Genomic DNA, 27,219 nt, shown 5'->3' on the forward strand with positions numbered 1-27,219 from the left:
GGAAGGGTGTATATCCATATGACTATGTTACAGATTTTTCTAAATTTGATGAGTGTTCCCTGCCACCACAAGAAGAGTTTTACAGCAAAATCAGAGGATCTGGAATCACTGATGAAGATTATCACCATGCCCAATTGATGTGGAACAATTTAAAATGCCAGACATTTGGTGATTATCACATGGCATATTTGAAACTTGATGTCACCCTCTTAGCTGATATAATACAGGCATTCAGAAAATCTTCCATGCAAAATTATAGACTGGATCCAATATATTTTTTCAGTGCCCCAGGTCTAGCATGGCCCGCAATGTTTTTAAACACAAAAATGCATTTGGATCTGATCCAAGATCAAGATACGTATCTGTTTATGGAGAAATGTATAAGAGGAGGGATGGTACAATGTTCCCAGAGATATGCCAGAGCAAATAACAAGCATATTCCTGATTATGATCCAGCACTGCCATCAAATTATATAGTGTATGTAGATGCAAACAGCCTCTATGGTCATGGCATGATGCAAAAACTGCCATATGCAGGGCTTGAATGGGTTGAAGATTTCAATATTGAGGATCTTAAAGATTTTGATGACAGTAACTATGGCCTGTTCTTAGAGGTTGATCTGACAATTCCTGATAATTTACACAACAAATTTTCTGATCTGCCCCCAATTCCCGAGGTTCAGTGCTCACCTGGCTCTAAACAGAAGAAGCTCATGATGACTCTAGAGCCGAAACAGGATTATGTCATATATTACAAAAACCTCCAGTTCCTGATGAAACATGGTGTTCAAGTGACCAAAATTGGAAAAGTTTTGAGGTTCAGGCACTCAGAATGGTTGAAACCATACATTGATACAAATACAGAGCTTCGAACATCTGCAAAGAGCCAATTTGATAAGACCTTGTTTAAATTGATGGTTAATTCTGTGTATGGCAAAACTATTGAAAATGTCAGAAAACATACCGATGTTAAAATAATTACTGACCCCAGCCTGAGCAAAAAATTGGTTGCAAAGCCTAATTTCAATTACAGAAGAATTTATGATGAAAATATGGCACTTTTCAACATGAAAAAAACAAAGATTAAGTTTGATAAGCCTATTTATGTAGGGGCTGTGATATTGGAATTGGCCAAATTACATATGTTAAAGCTCTATTATGATGTGTTGAAACCTTTTTATGGTGATAATATAAAATTGATGTACATGGACACGGATAGTTTTATTCTTGATATTAAAACAGAAGATGTTTATCAAGATATGTCACAGCCTGAATTGTTTAAATATTTTGATACCAGTGAACATACAATAATTCAACCCCACAACAAAAAGGTGCCTGGCAAGTTAAAAGATGAGACACTTGGTGATGTTATTGTGGAATTTGCTGGGTTAAGTGCCAAGATGTATAGTTTTAAAACATGTAGTGGTGTTGCTGCCAAAAAAGCCAAGGGTATTGGCAAAGTAACTGTTGAAAAAAAGCTTGAATTTGAGGATTATAAAAATTGCCTCAAATCCCAGAGTTTAATCAGAACATCAGAATCCAGAATTCAGAGTGTGGATCACTTATTGACTTCAAATATTGTAAGAAAAGTGGCCCTGGACCCACATGATGATAAGAGATGCATTTTATCATGTGGCATACATACTCTACCATGGGGTCATTGTGATTTGAAAAGTGGGAATCAATGCCCAATTCCAGAGCATGATTTGAAATAAATAAACATGCCTATGAACTTATTTGGGTTCAAAAAACAGGCTATTATGGAGCTGCCAACACCACAACCCTCTCCTGATATGATATCTAAACTAAGTGGCTTGTTAATTATTCATCTAAACAGCATACTTACAGATATTGATGATGAAACAGGCAAAACATTGTACATATTTAACAATAATTTAAATCATTACCAATTACCTGTAGGTGGGCAATTGCAATTTATTACAACCCCTGAGGGTGATGTTAAAATTTCAGTAGGGAGAAATATTTATAGAATTAAGCACTCAAACATGATTTCTGGCACTGTATATACTGTTTCTGCTGGTGACTGCTTATATATTGAGATCCCTGGATCCTATGGCAAGCTTATACCCTTTTTTATAGAATTAAGAATTAGATATTCAATAATAAATAACCGCTAAAACAAAAATGCCTAATGATATATTTGGCCATACAAGACATGAAGATCACAGTGATGAGATTCTGATGCTTGATGTCAGAGTCAAGAAATTAAGAAGTGATTTACAAGCTTTGCAAACTACACTGAATGCCAGTCTTCAATTAGAAATTACAAATTTACAATCACAATGCATGGACCCTCTTCTTAAAATTGATTCTGAACTCAAATTGTTGCTTCAAAAATATACTGATCTGGCAACATTAGATAATTTTCAAAGTTTAGAAGAAGCTGTAGCAGCTCTTCAAGCCAAATTTAAGACCCAGGCCACCAACTCTGAGCAATTGAAACAGCAATTGGAAGAGCAGATAAATAATGTCCAGGCACAGCTCCAAACAATTGTCAAAAGCATAAAATCACAAGAAGATTTTGATCTAGTCATTTCCACTCTAAAAGAACAGATTCAGTCACTCCAGATACCTAACCTGGATCCTCTGCACAATGCCATAGCCGAGGTTAAAGAAAAAATTGAGACACTTGAAAATTTTATGAACAATTTGCCATCTTCTGATGCTTTGAATGCAATAACTCGGAGTGTTGCAAATATTAAGCTGCAACTTGAAACATATGAAGATTTTGGAAAAATTCAAAGTACCATAACCCATCTTGAAGGTACAATAGCAGCAGTGCAAAATGATTTGGCAAATGTACTAGAATCCAGATTGCCCGGTATTGTAGATACACTTGTCAGTGTCCAGCAACAAATCACAAAGCTTGAAAACCTCAACACTGAATCTGAACTATCTCATTTTCATCACTTGATAGATGATATCCAAACAAAACTTGAAATTTTACAACAATCCACACCCTCTGAGGCAGATATAGCCCTGCTCCAAAATGCTATGCAAAATGTGGCTGATGCTTCTGAATTAAACAATGTGAAATTGGCACTTGAATCTTTGCAAAATACTGTGTCTAATCTGCCTACATCACAGGAACTTAAAAATATAAAGAGGGCAGTGAATAGGATATTGAAATCAGAAGATATCAAGAATATCCAGACAGAGATCAAACAACTCACTCAGACAGTGGCCACTCTACCAACTAATCAACATATTAATGAACTGCATGTCCTGTTTGAGGATATCAGAAGACAGGTCCATGATCTTACTGCTCAAAATTCAAAATTGGCAGTTATTGAAAATTTGCAACAAATTGTAGCTAATATCAAGCAACAGCTAGGGACCATGGAATCCAATCAAGCAAATGCTCTGTCTGTTTTTGCCACCCAGCTTCAAGAGATTGTGCAACAATACAAGAAACTTGTTGTGGACATAAAAATCAAGCCAGGCTATGATGATGTTGTTAGGACCATCAATGAGCATCTTGAATCTGTAACAAGCAGATTGCTTACAGCAGAAAAAGAAATAACAGGCATAATCGAGAATCCAAAACATACAGTAATTCTTGAATTGTACAGCATCCCCAACAAAGAATATGATTCACCATTTACACCAGGTGGTAAAATATATATGCTGTCCCCTGCACAATTTTATTACCAGTTTTTTGTTGGGGGCACACTGAGACCAATCAAGATCAAATATTGGCTTCAACCACAGGCACACCACTACCCTACCTTATCAATAACAAATGCTGATAACAAAGTGAAAATCACCAGTGTAGAGTTAGAGGATTTTACAGACCCCAATACATTAGAAACAGCCTATACTGAAGATGATGGCTCTCTGGAATTTAAAATACATATTGGAGACAAATTATATTTAGAAAATCCTGTAGTATCAGCTGCTGAACACCCTATAGTTGCAATATTCTTGTTTACATATTATGTCTAGACAAATTATTGTTGATGAATTACACAGACAAGCCAGACATAATTATAAGAGACTGCCAGTAGTCACAAAAGGCATAGATGATTTATGGCAAGGGGACCTGATTGAGATGGCAAGTGGACAGTTGAAAAACTTAGATAAAATCAACAAGGGCTACAAGTATCTACTTACTGTAATAGACACATTTTCAAAATTTGCCTGGGCTGTGCCACTCAAATCCAAGACTGGAAAATGTGTTACAGAAGCCATCAGAACAATCATCAATCAGAGTGGAAGATCCCCGCGCTATTTGCAAACAGATAATGGCAAAGAATTTTATAATTCAGTGTTTCAACAATTTATTAAAAGCCAGGCAATAAAACATTACTCGAGTTACAGTGACCTCAAGGCCTCAATTGTAGAGAGATTCAACAGAACCCTAAAAAATCTTATGTATAAACAATTTACCCTCCAAGGTAATTATAAATGGATTAATATTCTTCCAGAACTTCTACATAAATATAACAACTCGGTCCATTCTACAATCAACATGAAACCCTCTGAAGTAACTTCATCTGATGAGCAAAAATTGATCAGGACTGTTTATTATCCTAGATACCAGCCAACAACAAGAAAGGCCAAATACAAGGTGGGTGATCAAGTAAGAATCAGCAAATATAAGCACTTATTCAAAAGAGGCTTTACAAGAAACTGGAGCTCTGAATTATTTACAGTGGTTCAAGTTAAACCTGGGACCCTTAACACATATATAATAAAAGACCACCGAGGAGAAATTCTCAAAGGCAGATTCTATGAAGAAGAACTCAGCAAAACTAAACAGCCTGACACATATCTCATAAAAAAAATCATCCGCAGAAAAGGCAACAAGTTATTTGTCAAATGGCTAGGACTTCCAGAACACAGCTGGATCGATGCAGACAAAGTGATAATATGAGCACCTGGGATGTTATAAAAAGGCTGCCAGAACCTGAACAGCAGATTAAGAGAAATGGCAAGTTGCTGCCTGAAAATATTAGATGTCTTATTGTTGGGCCATCGGCTTGTGGTAAAACTACACTAATGATTGATAATTTTTTATTGGCACCCAACTGGTTAGACTGGAAAAATAGGCACTTGTATGTTTTCTCTAAGAGCTTGGAACAATTAAAATATCAGCAGCTGATGAAGCTATATGATGGATTGGATATTGCCACTTTTGAACCAGATGTTAAGCCACTTCATGAATGTCTCGATAATTCTGTTGTTGTGTTTGATGACATTATACTGGATAATCAAAACAAGGTTAGAAATTTCTTTACACAGGGCCGGCACAAAAACATTGATTGTTTCTACCTGGCACAGACTTTTTCTAAAATTCCGAAGCAGCTGATCCGAGACAACAGCAATTTTATATGTGTGTTTCATCAAGATCATACCAACCTCAAACACATACATGATGAATATGTAGGTGGGGACTTGAGCTACAATGATTTTTCTAAATTTTGCAGCAGGTGCTAGAACCAGGACAGTTATGGGTTTGTCACTATTGATATGACAAGAACACCCAATAGTGGCAAATACAGAAATAAAATCAACAATTTTCTAGACATTGAAATATAAATAAATAACCATGAAAAGGCCAATCATTGATGTTCTTAAGTTAAGAGATTATCTTGTAAAAAGATTTAAGGGATGGAAATCAGAGAACCGGGGAATTTATGAAAAACACAAACAAACAGAACAGCCTATAATTGATTCTATTGGTGAATTAGGTAAGAATATCAAAACTGTTACAGAGCAAAATCAAAATTTGATCACAGAGCTTGTACCTGTAGCTGCAAGGAACATATTAGATTATCCATTCACCCCACTTTCCAGTATTCATACACCTAGTCCTATTGCTCCTAGAAGAATTGAAGCTACTCAGGATCCTATTGAATTGGGTCTTCTTGCTCAAAAATATTTAACCACACCTAAAGACAATAAAGATGAGGTGTTTGGCTTATATGCTGACACAGAGCTTGATGGTAGCATCATACATAGAATTGGCAATTTCAGAGTAACATTTATGGGGGATGATCTGATTGTTTATTCAGAATCTCGTCTCGGAGAAAAAGGTGCTTTTGTTAAGTACCCCGGCACACCTGGATTGTGGGAACTGATGACTCGGAAAAGGCCTGGCAGCTATACAGATCAAGATTATGAGCATTACAAAGAAATATTAATAAAATCAGATGCTCTATACCAGAACAATGATCCTACACAAAAAAGAGTTAAGTCTAGCAGTGGAGCAAAATACAACAATTTAATCAAGCCCATATGGTCACAGATCAAGACAGGAAGTGGGATCAAACAATACAACACCCTACCTAAAGAATTTGTGTGGGTTGATGATGTCAGGAAACTTGTAGATAGGTTGCTGGTGATAGCTGGGGAGGAAAATGCAGGGAACCACAATTTTTACAATGAAAAGGTTGGAATTATGGACATGATAAGCACCAAATTGTCTAATTTTATAGTGAATGACACTAAGGGGATTGGATATCTCATAAAAATTATTAATACTCTACCACCTAAATTTTGGAATATCTCTGAGGGTCGGGGCCTTGTTAATGACATTATAAACAAGCTGCCATTTGAACTACACATTCCCGGCTATCAGTATTGTGGTCCAGGTACAAAATTGGACCATAGATTAAACAGAGGTGATCCTGGTATTAATCCCCTAGATGCTGCTTGTAGAGACCATGACATAGCATACAACACACATTCTGATCTTGACAAAAGACATGTTGCAGACAAGAAATTAGAAGAGGCTGCATTTGGTAGATTTGTAAGCAAAGATGCTTCTTTGAGTGAAAAAATAGCAGCATTGGGGACCACCATAGCTATGAACACCAAACAAAAATTGGGGTGGGGGTTGTGAATATGTATATAATAAACCTACAATGAAGGCCAAGGGTGTTATGTATCAAATACCTTATGCAGGTCTCAAATCTCTTGGGCCTATTGATAGCCTTTTGACCAAAAAGCAGCGCAAGAAAAAAAAATTCTTGTATTGCCAAGGGCCATGGTATGAAATTATTACTTAGCACCCCCCAATTAAAAAAATTACAGCAATCTAGAAAAAAATCACATGTGGGGGGTTTCATATTTACTATCCCTGCCATCTTAGCTGCTCTCGGGGCTGTTGGGAGCTTGGCCGAGGGATCAGCTGCCATAGCAAAAACAGTAATAGATGCCAAGAAAAATAGGGCAGAATTAGATGAGCAGAGGCGCCATAACCTGGCCATGGAGAAACAAGGCAAAGGTGTTAAGAGAGCCATGAATAAGTTTAAAAAAACAAGAGCCGCTTACAAACCAAGATATTGAAGCTTTAATCAAGCCACTGGGCATCAAAAATTTTAGAGGTGTGCACATGTCTGATTCTTTACCAGAACAACCACTCAACAAAGAGTGTGGCATTGTTAATTTGGATAAGTACAAAAATCAGGGCACTCACTGGATCTGTTATCTTAAATATTTAAACAATGAGGCATTTGTGTTTGATTCATTTGGAGGTGTTCCACCTGAAAATTTAATAAAATATCTAAAATCAGCTAATCTTTATTACAATAATGCCCGTGTTCAAAACTTCAAAGATGTTAATTGTGGACATTTGTGTTTATCTGTTCTCAGATATATGTCTCAAATAAATAAACCATCAATTGAAGATTTTCAAAAAGCCTTGTGGTATCTGAAACATCATGGGGGTATTCCATCTCACCAGCCAAAATTCAATATTGAAACTCAAATTGCATGATGACATAGTGTATCCCAAAACAATAGCTCTCAGAGCATTTTATGGCATGTACTTGATCCCTAATATTACACACCACAACAACACAATTGCAGTAGGGGATCAAAAAATTGTCATCACTCCAGGGCAGTATAATCTGTCCACTTTAAATGCTCAATTACCCAGAGGTATAGTATTAACTCAAAATTCTGTCACTCACAGAGTAGAGATTGTATCTGCTACAGAAACAGTGGATCTGGGTACTATAGGAGAGCTGTTAGGCTTTGAGAACAACACAAAACTTGAACCAGGCATCAAACACACTGCTATGAATATACCCAAATTCTTAGCCATAGAGACTCTGAATATTCACTGTAATGTGGCCGAGGGTATGATCACCAAATCAAATGGCATAGGCACTCACAAACAAACTGGCATTATTGCAACATTTAAACCTAATTCTGAATTTATGGAGCCAATCATCTACACTCCATCCCCAACATTATATTTTCCTGTGTGTCATAACAGAATAGATAATATTGAATTGATGGTCACTAATGAAAAAGAAGAATTAGTTGATTTTGCTGGAGCCACAACAACTGCAATCATAGAGATTAATATTTAAATAAAAATACATACAAAAAAAATGGAAAATATTGAGAATTATGAGCTACAATCATTCCCCCCAAACAGGAGGACATTTGCAAATTTAAATCAACCCAACACAGAGATTGAGGTTGATCTTGATGTAGGAGATGGCTTTATACACCCCCACAGAGCAGATCTATACATCAAATTTGATGTTGTAAAGCTCGATGGAACAGATTATCCGGCAAATTCAAATATAAGATTGGTAGACAATTTTGTGCCGCATCTGTTCTCTGAAATTGAGATCAGAAAGCATGGCGTTGTTATAAACAGAGTGGATTATCCCGGCATTACCTCCACAGCTTTGGCCACATTAAAATTATCCAAAACCGAGGCTTCTTACTACAAAATAAGTGGATTTGAGGCTGGTGATAAAATTATATCTAAAAGCCACACAGTGCTGTTCCCTATGCGCCTGTTGCCAGGATTCTTCTCAGATTACAAAGATATTATGTGGAAGGGTGGTTTAAGAATTACATTTAGAAGAGCTGCCAATGATAATAATGCTTTGATGAGGTACAGTGCGATAAACTCTACCGGGGAAGCTTTGCCTAATACCTTACCAGATGCAGGCAAATGCATTATTCAGACTATGGAGCTAAGAATCCCGGTTGTTGAATATGAAGCCAGTTATGCTCTTAAATACAAAGCTGATATAATAAAAAATCCACAGATTCCTCTGCAATTTTATACATATCAATGTGTACAGAAGCCCGCAACTGGTACCTATTATGAGTTTGATGCTATAAATTCATTCTCCAGTATACAATATGACATGCCTGATTTTGTGGTGGTTCTGTTTCAGACTGGAAGACACAATAATCAGGAAAAAAATTCAAGTAAATTTGATAACTGTAACATCAAAAACATATATCTTAAAAATGGCAGAAATGAGGTCTTTCCTAGAGAAAATTATAATTTAGACATGTCCAAGAATGATTTCCTCAAATTATATGAGGCATTTACAGCATTCAAAAGGGTCACTACTGGCAATACTGACATGTATTACACACCAGATGAATTCAAAGCACAGAGACCCATGTTTGTCATCAACACTTCAAAAAGGAAACAAGTTGTGGTTAATGACAGGACAAACATTAAAATTATCTGTGAATTCCATGAGGCATTACCTGATGACACCATATGTAGTGTTATTCTCATAGGTGAAAAATCATATGTTTATGATGTAAGAAATGAGAGAGTCACGGAGCAATTCTAGAGGGTCTCTGCATATTGCATTTTTTTTAATAAACAAATTGAAGCTGGTATCCAATTGAACTTAAACCAGAAGTAAATATGTATGGGTATGTATGTAGGTGGCTCTTATAAGCAGCTTGGCCTAGTTTTAAGTATGGCTAAAAAAATATCAAGAGGTTTGACAGGTTTATGGACAACAATCTCACAGAAGTGCCTTTTGTAAGTATAGACAAATCAATCTGAGGGGGTTCATACTTTCCGAGAAATTCCCGAGGGCATTTTTACAAAAATCTTTGATTAGGCAGGGTTCCACACTTGAGCAAAAAGCTCATATGGGCATGTTGAGCAAGTTTTAAGTGTAAGCAAATCTGCCTGAGGGGGGTTCATACTTTCCTGGGTTTATAATATCACAAATACCACTACTCAAGACGCGTCGACAATGCCCATACTTTGAAACCAAAGCGAATGGGTTTCCCGTGGATGTGCTGTTTGGCGCCATGTCTCCCATAATATGGCACCATTGACTAGTCAATTGAGAGAGATGTATCACCTGGATAAAATTGAAGCCAACGCTCATTTATCATAGACCAAACTGGCCTTATCTTCCCAAAACGATCAACAGCGTCTAGTTTTGAATTGTCACAGAAATGTATGTATCGCAGTTTCTTCAAACCTATTCCTTGACATTGCTTTCGAAACACCTGCGTGATGTACATCTTCAGATAATTCCCAATACATTCTGGTTCTAGCCATTACATTGTATCCAGAAAGGAATAATATTGCAAAGAAAAGTTTGAGTTCATCCTTGCACAATGTAAATGCAGGTTTTCCCTTCTGTACAGCATACTCAATCGTGGATTGAACTATAAATTCAATAACTTCATCGTCCAAAAACATTTCGAACAATTGTACCGGTGTGAAATCATTTTGAAGAAAGTCGGGCCGTGTGAACTCGATCGAAGGTTTGTCTCCGATGTCACTCTTTTCCCACTTACGAACTTCAGACTTTATTCTCTGATGTGAAGGTATAACTTTTACTCCAGTCTTGATTTGTTTACTCTCGATTTGAACACAACTACCGGGATCTTTGCTTGTTGACGCTTCAGATTTTGGTCGCTTCTGCGGAGGACTTCCAAAATCAAACTGAGGCATGTCGGACACTGAAACAGCTGCAACCTTATCGCACGCATCATCATCTGGTTTACCCTGTCTCAAATGCACTATTTCCTTATCGGTGCTTTTGAAGCAAACCAGCACTGCACCTGTCCGAAGTTGATTACCAGAAAGTTTGTTCGTATCTCCAACGGGTTCATCTTCGTCACTATCACCATCGCTTAGAAGAACATTCTCAGGAGGCTCGGTGTATACGATTGCATCTAAGAGGTCGTCTGTCTCTTCTAATATACAAGCGATCTGCTCTACAGTCAACCTGGAAAAATTATACGACTGATATCGTAACAGGGCCGGTGATGAAAACAGTGGACCCGTCCGTGCTCACTGTAGACAAATGTAGAAGATGATAACAACCATTCAACGAAAGTGAACATAGCGTAAATATAACCAACATGTGCTATTTATGCACACATAAAAATAACCTAATTAAGATTTAGGATAATACGAAAAAACATACCTATTGCTAGCAGCCATAGCGCACGATGCAAACACAATGCAAACACGTGTGAACAACAATGACTCTCCAAGCTCTGTGGAGGGAAACTGAAGGTCACTATGCTGCAGTCGCTGAAGTAGTTGCCAACTCATCCACAAAAGTTAGGGTTGTAAACAAATATCACAAAACCCATGAGAAAAAAATTATACTAAATTATTAAATTTTATGTCGACAAATGTCGACAGTGGGCAGTGCAGCAAAAATGACAGCCTCCTCTTCCTCCACCTAAATCCCATCTTTCGCAGCAAACGTCGCAAACTCTCTTGACTTCCAGCAAAATGTATGTCCGCCTGTAATTTGACATGCAATTTTTTCAATGTCGGCACTTAATTTTCACGCAGAGCGTAGTCGTATATGCGCCTACGGACAACGTTTTCATCGAAAGCGATTTGGTCGCTGGTCTTTGTCGTTCTTTCCCGGGAGTGTGGAATGATGTGGAGGGCCTTCTGACATCTCAAGAGATTGTCTTTCGTTCATGATAGCCCTGATTGGTCGTTCAGGAACTCCAGTCGCAGCCGCTGCTCTCTTGCCAAAGTGCTGTATTGGGATGCTAACACCTTCACTGGCGTCCTCCTTCATGAACTCGTGCACGTTGCTTAGAATTTCCCGAGCTTGGCTATCCAAGATCTTTTATTTCAACTTTGACAGAACTGGAGGCATTATGGAATTTAACGTTCATTAAACACACACTTTCACATACACACACGCAATACACGCACACAACGTCAAACCGGTAAAATACTTAGTATGAAATAAAAATATGGTGCTTCCAATCCAACAAAACTCACCTTCATTTTACCTGCCTTTCCCCTTCCGTGACAGAAATAGTGCTTCATTATTACAGTTGGCAACACTAGTTACTAACTAGCCAATGAACATGCACTGCATAAAAGAAGCAACCACTACGCCGTGCTATATTGCCACATTACCGTCCCTGCCAAACGGTGGGAACCGCGAGCTGGAACGCTATTCAATGATGTTTGCGCGAGTGTGTCCAGGAATGGAATGACAATATGGCAACAATAGCGAAGGTTTTCGAGCAGGGTAGAACACGTGATACTAAGAGAGAGGGAGACGAAACGAAAATTGGTATCTACGCAACGGCAAATTTATGTGTGTTGTACTCTAACACAAGAAGAAACATCGCAAAGTGATTCCGGACGTCAGGTGTTGGATTGTGTACTAGAGTTTTATTTTCCTATGTTATTAGAATATAAATAGTATCCTGACAGATATTTCATACCAAGGTGACAAACCACAAGTGTCGCTTGGAAGCGAGCAGTACGTAATCAATGCAGCCTTTCGAACCGTAGGGACACAAGCTCTGACTGCACCATTTCCTCAAGGAGATTTTACGCCAAAGCGACACGCGACAAACGATACGAGGATTTCACATCAAAGCGACACGGGTCCTTCGGTCCAAGGCAATTTTCACACCGAAGCGACACATGTTGCTTGGAAACGAGCCAATCAAGAGCAACATTTCACATCGTAGCGGCATGACGGGAAGAACAGGCCAGAGTTCGGTTGGTGAAATCCTCAAGCGATAAGTGTCGCGTGCCGCTTGTCGCTTTGGTGCGCAATCTCCCTAAAGCAAGACACTTATTGCATAGCTCATGCGCGAGCAACAAACCACGGCAACATGTTGCAAGCTATTGAGGAAATGGCCCAGTTTGAGCGACGCACAAGCGACAAACCGACACGTGTGACTTATCGTGTCGCCTAGATCTGTTGTTGTAATGTGCGGTTTTTCGTGTCGCCTATCTTTTGTTCGCACAATTAGCAGAGAACGCTTGCCAATAGACTGAAGGCACCATGTCGCTTGTCACTTAGTTGGGAACTCCCCCTGTAGCGCGTCGCTTCGGTCTGAGCACCCTTACTTTAAGGAGCTTTCCGACCGAAGTAACAAGTAGCACGCGAATACGCCATATGAACGTGTCGTTTGCTGTTTGGACCCTCATGTGCAATGAATTCTATTTTTTGAAAGTTTCCTTACACTCATGTCGATGGCACTAAGAAAGTTTTGTGGGGTTCCCCTTGTCGTTTCACGCAATCGTCATTATCATCATCGCCGCGATTAGTTTAAAGCGGAAGAATAGAGACAGTAAATATAAAAAATACAAATGCTTCAGTGTGTATATCTTTAAAAGAAATTATGATTATGATAATAATAATGAACCTAATTCATACACAAAAATTTAGTTGCCAAGAGCATTCCACGCGTATTTTTTATCCCGTATTATTAACGAAAGTATGACGATAACAGGACGTGGTCGACTGTCTAGAATGTTCGTTAATATCTTCGCGACCACTGTACCAAATATCATAGCAATTATCACATTCATAGAAATGCTTCATGTAAAATAATCAGATGTTGCAGCGAAAACTCCATTTACTTCCATTATATAAGCAGACGAATACCAAGCACCGGGTTCAACACCAGCGCCTCTAGCGGATCATTTTCGAGTGGAACCCGCCAGAGCGCGCAGAACTGTGCCGTTTTCCACACTACGTTATTCAAGGCGCTGTACCTATACGTTGGTTTCCTTTGTTAGCGTTTCCGGTATATGGTTTTTGAATGTTAGCCAGGAACAGAATGCACCTGAGATATTTATTTGCTGTCAGTTACTACTTTAAAAACTTTAATACTTGAATATTTTACTTAAACAAAATTAACTGAACTTGTAAATCCTGGTTAATTATTTTGCATAGAATGTGCTATGTATTTTCAACAATGCACAGCTTTCTTGCAGATCGATTTTTGTCTCAAATGTCCTTCTGAACAGCAACGTATGCTACAGAGAACGGTCGTTTACTGAATATAACCTAATATATGAACAGGTGCTGCCATCTTGTGCTTGGAGCAGCAGGCTACTCTGCAATGGCTGTGTGCTTATTCGTATATTCGTATGTTCAGTTTCACAAATGTGAAATTACTCGTTTCTCTAGCGCCAAAACGGAGCATCCTAGAAGGAACACGCATAGAACATTTCGTGTAGAGACTTTGATGTAGATTAATTCTTGTTATAACCTGTTTTGCGATAGAATGCTTTCCAAACAAGATAATTGCTAAAATGTGATTTTTGGTGCCATTTTCAAAGATGGCGACCAAATCCGGGGCGGCAGAGAGGTGCAAAATTAATATGTTATTAAGAAATATTTTGGGAAGATACAAAATTTGTTCCAGCTTTCCATAATTTTTCCTTATTGGACCCCCTTGTTGATTGGCCTATGAGGTTTATTTCAGCCTACATGCTGGTGAGTTTCAGTTTGAGGTTAAGTCCACTTATATGCACTGAGAAGCTAATCGTGAATGGACCTTAGTTTAAAATTGAAACCTCCACAGGATATCAAGTCGGAGGGGTCCTACCTACTTACGTAGATAGGTATACTTTGGATATTTTAGGGCACTCTGCCAGTAGGTTAGGTGCTTTGTTTGACTACTTCTGTCTTTCGTATGTATACTGTGTCCCGGGAATCTTTGGAGCGAGCAAGCGAAAACAAGTATCTCTACACAAGACTCGAGACGGGTAAACCAAAGAATACGTGAGAGAGAACGGGAGGAAAAGCGACTACAGCTATCGCCTATTTATAACAGCGTAAACTGCTTCGCTTCGCCCACTCGCTTTCTCCCCTTCTCTACAGCAATGCGCGGCCTTGCTCCATAGATTCCCTGGAGAGAATATAGTACCTGTCATTTTATAACGGTTAGCATAAAACATTAAAATGCTGACCAAAGCAAACTTTTATAGTATAAAAATATACATAAAAACGTAACTTTTCCACCCTGTAACAGGGTCTTCTTCAGACGAAACTTCACAGCATTTTAATGTTTTATTAACATGGAAACAAGGCTTAACAGTGTTACCATTGGTACGCATAAGCTTCATTTCCAGGATTCGAATTGTTGTTGATCAGAGGGGATGGACTTATTGGGTTTTATATGTTATTAATCTTATAGATGAACACAGACTCGTATAGCACATAGACTTCTACCCTGAAAGCCTGGAACCTTTTAAACAACTCACCTGGTCGTCAACCTCACAGCTACAGTCTACGTTTCAGAATGAAACTTGTTCACAACCACTACTACGGCCGAATTTAAATGTGAATAGAATATTAAAAAAATAACTTTTGAACATGGAAACGAATTCCTGACACTTTCTCTTTAAAAAACATATTTTACTAACACCCCTTGTAAAAAAAACCTACAAAAATCAAGATTTTCAAAAACTGTAGATCCGAAATACGTTTTGGTGCAAAACCAAACAGCTTCTCCAAATATCGTGCAGTTCCGTGATTAAGATGCTTTGACTTGGAACGGTCCATACACAAACTTGTACCTAAATATCATCGATTTAACTTTCCACTTACTGCAGAATTCATAAGGATACACTGCTACATCTTACCTGTTGGATGTCAAAGTGAAGAACCTGCTTCATGAACGTCGGAAGCTCCGTCATGAGGGTTTCGTAGCCCCAATTCTGAGCAACATGGCTGACAAGAATGGCCCAAAATGGTAGGGAGAGAGCGATAGACTTCCATGGAGTTGGCATTGCCTGCAACAGAAAGGCATTTAATTGTTGGTTCTTCAACAAACAATACACGGATTTCAAAACAGATTTCGCTTCACTTTTTGTGAGGGAGAAAGTGGGTAATTAAAATTAATGTTATTAGTAGGAGTATTTAGAGATTTCTGAGCCCTCATTTGGCGCTCGAATCATCATTTGGAGCTCAGTGTTGCCAACTCACCCCACGAAAATTTCACCAACTGATATTTTGAAGCTTTTTACGGTGTATGTTAACCTCACAAGCAGTGTTGCCAACTCGGGCGAGGCGTAGCCTTTTATGGTGTATGTTAACCTCACCAGCAGTGTTTTTAACTCGGCGTAGCCTTTCACGGTGTATAATTTTTTAGCTTTTTGTGTGAGTGTACATGTGTTCGGGCGAGGCGTAGCTTTTTACGGTGTATGTTAACTTTACTAGCCTCAGCGTACATGAGAGTTCTGAATTTTTTTTTGAGGCTCGAATCATCATGTGGAGCTAGTCGTAGCTTTTTATGATGTATATTTTGAGGGGCCTAGTGTTGGCGACACTGTGGGTTTTTTACTGTAGTTTTTATGAGGGGGGTCTATTGCCCTCTGTTTACATCTGGCAACACTACCGTAGTTTGACAGTGTTGTTAACCTACTGGGTTTTTCACTGTAAATTTTCATCAAAGGACCTGAGGGGTCCATGTATTTTTTATGTCTGGCAATACTGTTGGGGGCCTAGTGTCGGCAACACTGTGGGTTTACTGTAGCCTTTTATAAGGGGGGTCTATTGCTTTTTGTTTACATCTGGCAACTCTATTGGATGTTCCTTTTTTGAGGCTCGAAATTATTATTTGAGGCTTGAAATCATCATTTGATGCTCGTCGGTGTTGCCTACCCACTCTACAAAAATTCTACTATATCGTAACGATATGATCTTTCACTGGCTAAGCTAACCTACAAATAGGAATTGGCGGCACTGACTTATAAACCAACTGGGTCCTCTTGGCATGTTTTTTCATGATGTGTTGCTAGGCTATTGAGCATCTTGGCGTATACAATGTATATATTTTGAGAGGGGGGTTATAGCTTTTTACGCTGTACGAATACTGGAAGCTTGACAGTGACAACCAACAGAGTAGGTAACACTAGTTTCTGACAGTGAATTTGAAATAAAATATTAAACAAAATACATGAGTAAGCACTGTAATTACAAATAGTACTAGTGTTATGCCCCCCCAACTCCAACTGGACAACTGGGGAAAATAATTGTACAACAATTTGTACCTAATTGTACAATACTTGTACCTAATTGTACAACATATACACAGACATAAAAGAGAGAGCCTTCCCGTAACTTACTTCATGTACAATTTATATGTTTTTACAACTGTGAAAAGAAAGCATATGTGTTCTGTATGCACACATTTATTCTTATTTTTCGAAGTTGAATGAAAGCACGTGTTTTTACGTTCTCGTAATACTGACCTTGCTCTACTGATTTTAAATTGCTTCCATCCGCTTTTTTTTTCTGTGTTATTTCCGTATGCACGCAACATTCGCTTTCAATAGACAGAAGGAATGTTAGTATAGCAGGCTCCGAGTTTACAATTTATTAAATTAAACAATAATTTATGTAAGAATATACTTGTACTTACCGAACACAAAATAATAAACAAGCACATGTGAATGTTTGTGTGTGTTCATGTTATATGACGACTGAGTAAAAAATAATGTTGACTCCCCGAAAGATAAAAGTTCCTAGTTCGACACCAGATGCATGCAAATTTTATGTTTTGCTCTCCAAAATCTTGATTTTTATGTTTGTGCTATTTGTCATACAGCAGAGGAGAAGAGGGGAGAGGGAGGGAAGGGGGTATTATTAGCGCCATCTATTAGCAAACAATAGAAATAAAAAGTAGGGTCAAACTTTTTCAACACCCAAAAATTTTAAACGTCCTCGTTTAGTAATACGATCAGCAGAAGACGTTTAAAAGAGTACTCTTTGTCGAGAAAGCTAATTGCTAGGGCCCATATATTGCTAAAATGTTCTTTAATTTACATATTTCTCATACCGCCATATGTTGTTCTAGTTGACTTCTTCCAAAAAAATGCTAATTAGCGAGAGTTAATTAAGCCAGGCAAGTAAAAGAAGCAAATAGGACAATATGTGGCGGCGTGGAAATATGTAAAAATTCGATAAAATTCGAATTAAAATTGGGGGATATTTTGCATTTTTTTCCTATAATGTACAAAACATTTACCGTACATAATCTTTTCTATTTACAACAGTATAAAATAAGAGGAATGTGTGACAATATCCATATTAATTAGGAAGGTATGTTGTATGCTAGGTTAGCTAATTGTGTCTTCTACAGCTTCACTGTATAGAGGAAAGATGGAAAAAGAGAGCTCTACAAAAACTAACGCTCTTAACAATATTGTACGCCCCGTGAAAATTATATATAAATAAGGCATAAGCGTATTATCTGCTTTCATGTCAGATTTTCCCGACCTGTGAGCTGTAGTGTTTAGGCGACAAGCGACCTGCTCAAATATAATACTGTTGACAATATTGTACGCCCCGTGAAAATTATATATAAATAAGGCATAAGCGTATTATCTGCTTTCATGTCAGATTTTCCCGACCTGTGAGCTGTAGTGTTTAGGCGACAAGCGACCTGCTCAAATATAATACTGTTGACAATATTGTACGCCCCGTGAAAATTATATATAAATAAGGCATAAGCGTATTATCTGCTTTCATGTCAGATTTTCCCGACCTGTGAGCTGTAGTGTTTAGGCGACAAGCGACCTGCTCAAATATAATACTGTTGACAATATTGTACGCCCCGTGAAAATTATATATAAATAAGGCATAAGCGTATTATCTGCTTTCATGTCAGATTTTCCCGACCTGTGAGCTGTAGTGTTTAGGCGACAAGCGACCTGCTCAAATATAATACTGTTGACAATATTGTACGCCCCGTGAAAATTATATATAAATAAGGCATAAGCGTATTATCTGCTTTCATGTCAGATTTTCCCGACCTGTGAGCTGTAGTGTTTAGGCGACAAGCGACCTGCTCAAATATAATACTGTTGACAATATTGTACGCCCCGTGAAAATTATATATAAATAAGGCATAAGCGTATCATCTGCTTTCATGTCAGATTTTCCCGACCTGTGAGCTGTAGTGTTTAGGCGACAAGCGACCTGCTCAAATATAATACTGTTGACAATATTGTACGCCCCGTGAAAATTATATATAAATAAGGCATAAGCGTATCATCTGCTTTCATGTCAGATTTTCCCGACCTGTGAGCTGTAGTGTTTAGGCGACAAGCGACCTGCTCAAATATAATACTGTTGACAATATTGTACGTATATTGTATTGTATAGGAGACTAGAAGCATATAATTTGGCGAAAAAAACCCAAATAAGATCATAGAAAATAGTTAAAAAAAAAGTGAGCAATTATATTTTGCATTGCACAGCATTTGGTATTAAATAACATACCCCCAAAAAATCTCTGCATTATGCGTTCTGTAAAAAATTGCCCTACGTGCCAAATTGCTATGTCAAGTGAACATTTTCAAAGGCACTGTCGTACTTGTGTGCCGGGAAAGCGAATATGTGCAACCAAACTGTGCTCTAAGTGCGGAAAAAATAAATCTATTGCCATCTTCAAGCGACACCAGCTTACTTGCAAGAGCACTGGAACATCTCTACCGCAACCTTCCAAGCGAAAGGTAGAAGTAACCTCCCTCGATGCATCGCCACCTGCCAAACGCGTCAAGCTGGCGAAGAAAGCAGACCGAATTGCGTTTGAGCATTTATTAGAAGACTTTAACATAACATCAGACAACTTCTGCGATGTGCGTAGTTTTCTGGAGAGCGAGCGAGCTAAGATAATATCCATCCTCAACGATGCATTGGCTACATACTCCACTAAATTCTATGCTGTGCTATGCTGCAAGTATAAGAAACCGTCTGATGAAATATATAAATTCTTCCATGCCACAAAAGCAAAAACACTGCATCAGGCAGATATCACTGACCTCGACAGCATCTACGACAAGTTTGTCGAGGAGCTTGTGGCAAAGCACGAGGAGCATCAGGCTAAAGGCTCGGGCGGTTCGCTGTGTGGCGACCCCCACGAACTTTGTCTGACACTTAGCAAGTTCCTGCCACTGGCAGGGTCTAGCTATATTGCCCTGCCACCCGAGGTTGAAGCAAGGAAAGCTGTTCTCAATATTCAGAACAAAGACACTAAATGCTTCCTCTGGTCGGTGCTGGCAGCATTGCACCCTATACCTAGGGAAAACCACTCGTACCGTGTTAACCACTACACGCAGTATGAGTCGGAACTGGAGGATGCAATGGCCGGGATTGCCTACCCTGTAGAAGTCTCGCATATTCGCAAGTTTGAGGTTCGTGCTCGTGACTTGTTGGGCCTACAATTAGCCATCAATGTTTACGGTCTCACCGAGAACGAAAATGAGGTCCACCCCATCCGGGTGAGCAACGTGAGCAACAACAACGAGGTACGAGAAATCAACCTCCTGCTCATCAAGGACGAGACCCATCACCATTACACCCTTATCCGTTCCCTCTCTCGGCTTGTTTCAAATCAGAAAAATAGACATAATGGTCACATCGTGGTGTGTCGCAGGTGCCTGTCCACTTTCGACAACCAAAACCATTATAAATTTAAACACTCTCGAGGACCCAATATTGCTGCTGAGAAGCTAGCTCGCCACATGTTCTACTGTGGTACCAACAAGCCTGCACGAATTATCCTGCCCGAACCTGGTGCAGTAGAGTGCTTTCGCATGCACAGTGCTATGGTGAAGCATCCTGCCTATATTGTAGCAGACTTCGAGGCCTTTCTTCAACCTTTGTCTAACTGCGAGCCCAACCCCGAAACATCCTCTACCATTCCTTTCCAAATCCACGAGGCCTCGAGTTACTCCTATGTTGTGGTGTGGCGAGACCAACATATTGCCTCCGAGCCCTATGTGTATCGCGGTCCCGACCCGGTCAAACACTTCCTGGAGAGAATGCAACAGGAAGCCATCAAGATAGGGAAGGTGCTGTTGGCCCCCAAGCCCATGCTGCCTCTGTCTCCGGAAGACAAGCATCAGCACGAAATAGCTCTAAATTGTCCTGTTTGCAACTCAGTCTTCACTGACGATAACAAAAAGGTCCACCACCATGACCATTATGGGAGCGGAAGCTACATTGGCCCGTGGTGCAACAGATGTAACTTGAGAGCCAGGGACCCGCGCTTCATACCGGTCTTTTTTCACAATGGCTCGGGATATGATTTCCATCACTTGGTCACACATCTAGGGTACGACAATGCGAGAATCAATGTCCTGGCACAGAACGAGGAGCGTTATATTAGCATCAGCAAGTGGGTGCCGATCCCCAACTCAAGCAGCAGCATCGAGCTTCGGTTCCTCGACTCTCTGAGGTTCCTCCAGGCAAGCCTCGATGCTCTTGCTGGGAAGCTCAGAGACGACCAACTAGCCATTACTACATTAAGTTTCCCGAACTTAGATGTCGCACTCATCAGACGTAAAGGGGTCTACCCCTACGAATACGTCACAGACCCTTCCAAGTTCGAAGAAGAGTTGCTGCCTCCCCAGGATAAGTTCTACAGCCAGCTGAGAGGTTCAGGTATTACCGACGAGGAGTACAAGCATGCTCAGTCTATGTGGGTCGAGTTGGGTTGCCGAACTTTCGGTGATTACCACGATGCATACCTGAAGCTTGATGTGACGCTTCTTGCCGATGTGTTCCAGGCGTTTCGGGCGACTGCGATAGACATTTACAACCTGGACCCTGTATATTTTTACAGCCTTCCTGGACTGGCATGGTCGGCCATGCTCCTGCTGACTAAAGTTAAACTTTCACTTATCTTCGATGTTGATATTATGCTTTTCATCGAGAGAGCTATCCGGGGCGGCATGGTCCAAGTGTCGCAACGCTTCGCACACGCCAACAATCACCACATGGCCACTGGTTACGACCCCTCCCAACCATCAAGCTACATCATGTACACTGATGTGAATAATCTTTACGGGCACTCCATGATGCAGCCACTCCCAACAGGACAGTTTGAGTGGGCTGATCCTTTATACCACGACATCGAAAAAGAGTGCGACGAGTTTGGGTTTTTTGCCGAGGTGGACCTTGACTTCCCCGAGAAGCTGCAGGATACATTCTGTGACCTTTCGCCTGCTCCGGAATTCAAGTGTCCACCTGGTTCGGATCAACCGAAGCTCGTCATGGACTTGGAGCCCAAAAAGCGTTATGTGCTACACTACCGGAACCTCCAGTGGTTAATGCAGCAAGGGGTCTCGGTCAAAGCAGTTTACCGCGTGCTCTTGTTCAGGCAGTCTCCATGGTTGAAGCCGTACATCGAACTGAACACCAAACATCGCACTGATGCCACTTCGGAACTTGATCGCGATTTTTTCAAATTAATGAACAATGCGGTATTTGGGAAGACCATGGAGAATGTGCGAAATCGCGTTGATGTGAGGTTGGTGACGAAGAAAACACAGTGTCGTCGACTTGTTGCAAGCCCGCTGTTTAGGTCTCGAACAATTTACAACGAACAGATGTCTCTGATTCACATGAACCGGGGCAAGGTGTTACTCAACAAGCCCATCTATGTGGGAGCTGCAGTTTTGGATCTGAGCAAGTTGTGCATGTTCGAGACATATTACGGCATACTACGTGCACACTACAACCACAATATCTCGCTCCTCTACACAGACACAGACAGCTTGGTGTACCATGTTCGCACGGCCGATGCGTATGGTGATATGGCCAAAGTTCCAGCTCTTGTCAAGCTCTTCGACACATCGGGCTATCCCCAGCTAAACCGGTATGGAATTCTGCCCCGGAACAAAAAAATACCCGGCAAACTCAAGGACGAGAAAGACGGGGATGTGATTGTGGAGTTTGCTGGACTTCGTGCCAAAGCCTATGCGATCCGGGCTGAGGGTTCAGTAACAAAAAAAGCAAAGTGTGTAAGCAGGCAAGTGGTTCGGGAGCACCTCAAGTTTGAGGATTACCTCGAGTGCCTCAGAACAAAATCACCCATTCTACAAAAAGAACATCGTATCCAAAGCGTCGATCATGTACTTACAACTAATATTGTCAGGAAAGTTGCTCTGGATGCACACGACGACAAGAGGTGTATTCTTGAATGTGGGGTCCATACACTTCCGTGGGGCCACTATCGCCTCCAAACTAGTAAGGCCTGCCCAGAGTGCAACAAAAAGTAATAGGCAATGCGAAAAAAACAATTTTAATTTACTTCCACTTCCTCGATTACATGCATGCATGGCACAGCAAAATTAAACTTCTGGAAACTGCTAATTGCAATTTGTACTTATATATATAAAATTCCACATTTATGATTGTGTGCTATTTTTTTTTATTTATTTAAAACTGTTCAGTCACTCTTTCATTCTTGACGTCATACACAAATGTTTTCTCTGCAATAAGAATGACACTGCACAGAGTATCTGCAGGCAAGGCATCGTGGAACTCGCATACAATCTTGATGTTGGTACGATCGTTGACCACAACCTTCTTCCTCTTAGATGTGTTGATGACGGTCATGGGTCTCCGTGCTTTGAATTCGCTGGGCGCGTAGTACACGTCCACGCTTCCCTCGGTCACGCGTTTGTAAGCCGTGTAAGCTTCGTAAAGTTTGAGGTAATCGTTTTTGGTCACGTCGAGGTTGTAATTCTCGCGCGGGAACACTTCGTTGCGTCCATTTTTGAGGTAAACGTTCTTGATCTTGCAGTCGTCGAACTTGCTGGAATCTTTTTCCTGATCGTTATCGCGCCCGGTCTGAAAAAGCACTACGACGAAATCTGGCATGTCGAACTGTATGTTGTTGAACTGCGTCGTCACGTCGAATTCCATGTGACTTCCCGACGCCATCTTCTGCACGCACTGGTAACCGTGAAAGTGAATCGGCACCTGCGGACTTTTCAAGATCTCCGCTTTGTACTTGAGGGCGTAGTTCGTTTCGTATTCCACCACCGGCATTCTCAATTCCATGCTCCGGATGACGCATTTCGCCGCTTCGGGTAAAGTGTTGGCTATCGGCGTGGTGCCGTCCGGACCCAAAGTAGCGTATCGCATCAGTGCGTTGTTGTCGTTGGCCGCTCTTCGAAACGTGACCCTCAGTCCTCCCTTCCACATGATCTCCTTGTAGTCTGAGAAGAAACCAGGCAGCAGACGCATGGGAAAGAGCACCGTGTGACTTTTCGTCGATATTTTGGTCCCGGCTTCGAATCCCCCGGCCTGGTAGTACGCTGCGTCCGTTTTGGATAATTTCAACGTTCCCACCGCTGTCGACGTGATGCCTGGATAATCTATTCTGTCGATGACGGTGTTGTGTTTCCTCACCTCCACCTGCGAGAACAGGTGAGGCACGAAGTTGTCCACGAGTATCAAGTTTGCTGCTGCGGGAAACGCGTCTCCGCTTTCCTTCTTCACCACGTCGAATTGAAGGTAGAGGTCCGCTCTGTGAGGATGAATGAACCCGTCGCCTACGTCCACGTCGTATTCGATCTCCCTGTTCGCTTCGTTCAGATTGGCGAACGTGCGACGGTTGGGAGGGAAAGACTGCAATTCGTAACTTTCGATTTGCTCCATTTTACATGTATGGTTATTTATTATACGTTGATCTCCACGATGGCCGTCGTAGTGGCACCTGCGAAATCCACCACGTCTCCTTTCTCGTTCGTCACCACCAACTCTATGTCGTCTATGCGGTTGCGACATACTGGAAAATAGATCGGCGAAGAGGGCGTGTAGATGATCGGTTCCATGAACTCAGAACTTGGTTTGAAAGTGGCTATGATTCCCGTCTGCTTGTGACTTCCTAATAATCCGTCCGAAGATTTCGTGATCATGCCTTCCGCCACGTTGCAGTGTACGTTCAGAGTCTCTATGGCCAAGAATTTAGGAATGTTGGTTGCTACGTGCTTGATGCCAGCTTCGAGTTTGGTGTCGTTCTCGAAACCTAAAAGTTCTCCCATGGTACCCAGGTCCACGGTCTCCGTCGCGGATAGGATTTCCACTCTGTGCGTGACTGAATTTTGAGAAAGGTATGTGCCTTTGGGTAATTGAGCTTGCAAAGTGGAAAGATTGTATTGTCCTGGCGTGACGACGATGTGTTCGCTTCCGACGCTAATTTTGTTGTTGTGCTGGGTGACGTTAGGTATGAGGTACATGCTGTAGAATGCACGCAGAGCCACGGATTTAGGATAGACGATGTCGTCGTGCAGCGTGAGTTTCAAGATTGAAGATTCGCTCGTGAGATGGAACACGCCCATCCTAGTGATGCTGTTTCAGGTTCCACAGTACTTTCTGGAAATCTTCGACCGTAGGGTTATTTATTTTAGAGAGAAACGCGAGCACGGAGAGGCAGAGATGACCGCAGTTCACGTCTCCGAAATCTTGAATGCGTTCGTCGTTGTAGTATATAGAGGTTTTGCTCGTTTTCAGATAATGAATTAAATTTGTAGGTGGAACACCTCCGAAAGAATCGAAAACGAATGCTTTATCATTGTCGTTTTTGTGGTAACATATCCAATGCGTGCCTGGATTTTCTTGACCGTCCAAGTTGACTACTCCGCATTCTCTTCTTTTAACGCTTGAAGGTAACGAGTCGGACATGAAAACTCCTCTGAAGTGTTTGATTTGTAACGGTCCGATCAGAGATTCAATGTCTCGGTTGGTGAGTGCTTCTGTTTCTTTTTTTTAAACTTTCTCATCACACCCTTCCCCTTTTTCTTCTCCATGGCCAGGTTGTGACGTTTCTGTTCTTCCAACTCGGCCTTGTTCTTCTTCGAGTCGATGACGGTTTTCGCGATGGCGGCGCTACCGCCGGCTAAACTTCCAACAGCCCCCAATGCTGCTAGGATGGCCGGGATGCTGAATATGAAACCTCCGACCTTTTGCTGTTTCCGCGAACGCTGCAATCTTTTCAATTGAGGTGTGCTGAGCAGCAATTTCATTCCGTGTCCTTTCGACAAGCAAGAACGTTTCTTCTCGCGCTGTTTCTTGGTGAGTAACCCATCGAGGGCACCTAGATTTTTAAGATTGGAGTATGGTATCTGGTACACGACACCCTTGGGCTTCATGTTGATGCTCTATGTGTTATTTTCACGGTATGTTATTTATATATATATTCTGAGATTTTTTCTTGTGTAGTTTTTTTTACGGTATGTTATTTATATATAAATATTCTGAGATTTTTTTTTCACGGCCCCGCAGTCGCTACACAAATTCTATTACGTGCTTCGTTTTCTTGCCAAGAAGTTCCTTTGCCCCCTTGTACACGATTCGAGTTTTGTTCTCGATTAAAATAGATAGCTTCTCGTCCGATAACATGTTAGCGTATCGATCTGGTAAAAATAGACTGTATTGTGCGTTGAGCAACAGGCGTACCTTGGGACCATACTGGGTAGAAACGATTGAACCGGAAGTTATCGTGTAAGATTTGCCGACTTCCAATTCCCGAATTTTTACATACTCGAATGACAAATTTAGCATTTGTTTTAATGCTTGGAGATCACTTATTTTTTCAGTTGTCATATCGAAGAAGAGAAATTTTCAGTGTATGTGTTAGAGAAATTTAATTTTTTTTCACGATGTGTGTTATTTATATATACCGAAGATTATTTTTTTTCACGATGTGTGTTATTTATATATTTTTTTTTCATGATTTGTATCGAAGATTTTTTTAACAGAGGAAGAAAGTTCGTGCTTCGGAGAACGCGATGATTTGCGTGATGATTTCTTCAGTTTCCTGTTTGGACTTACGCCAATCATCAGTATATCGTCTTCTTCCCTGCCTCGCCTCGTGCAGTTCATCCAACCTCTCGTTCAATTTCTCCCCCGCGGCCGACAGAAGAGTGTCGAGATCACCGCACCTCATTCCACTGATCTCCCGAAGACGGTCCTTGAGAACTATTTCGCATCCCATGTGAAATGCCGGCGTCGTTTTAGCTATGATCACAAGTTTATTAACATCTCCGTTAACTACCTTTTTGAATATTTTAGATAGTAGTTCGTGCGGCAAATCAGTTATGCAAGCCATGTTTATTTTTTACTGTATGTTATTTATATACCCCACCCCAATTTTTGTTTCGTGTTCATGGCGATGGTGGTACCCAGTGCGGCGACCCGTTCACCCAGCGATGCGTCTCTGCTCACGAATCTTTCGAAAGCTGCGTGCTCTAACTTTCTGTCTGCTTCGTGACGTGCGTCCAGATCCGTCTGCGTGGTGTTGTAGGCGATGTCGTGATCTTTGCATGCGGCGTCCAACAGATTCACACCCTTGTCTCCTCTCTCCAATCTTTTCTCGAGTTTGGTACCCGGTCCGCAGTACTGGTAGCCAGGTAGATGC

The 27,219-nt window shown here is 40.7% G+C and overlaps 1 protein-coding gene across 1 annotated transcript in view; it reads right to left on the reverse strand.

The window, feature by feature from the left end:
* LOC145999651 (putative inorganic phosphate cotransporter) overlaps positions 1-27,219 on the reverse strand; it is a 122,863-nt gene that overhangs the window by 23,265 nt on the left and 72,379 nt on the right. The window contains exons 6-7 of the mRNA XM_083136779.1: positions 25,685-25,698; positions 15,644-15,793 (exon numbers count right to left, since the gene is read on the reverse strand). Coding sequence (XP_082992905.1) covers positions 15,644-15,793; positions 25,685-25,698 — 164 coding nt within the window. The remainder of the gene's footprint in view (positions 1-15,643; positions 15,794-25,684; positions 25,699-27,219) is intronic.

This window comes from Lepisma saccharinum, chromosome 15, assembly GCF_977018435.1.
Source record: "Lepisma saccharinum chromosome 15, izLepSacc3.1, whole genome shotgun sequence".
In the NCBI taxonomy this organism is placed as follows: domain Eukaryota; kingdom Metazoa; phylum Arthropoda; class Insecta; order Zygentoma; family Lepismatidae; genus Lepisma; species Lepisma saccharinum.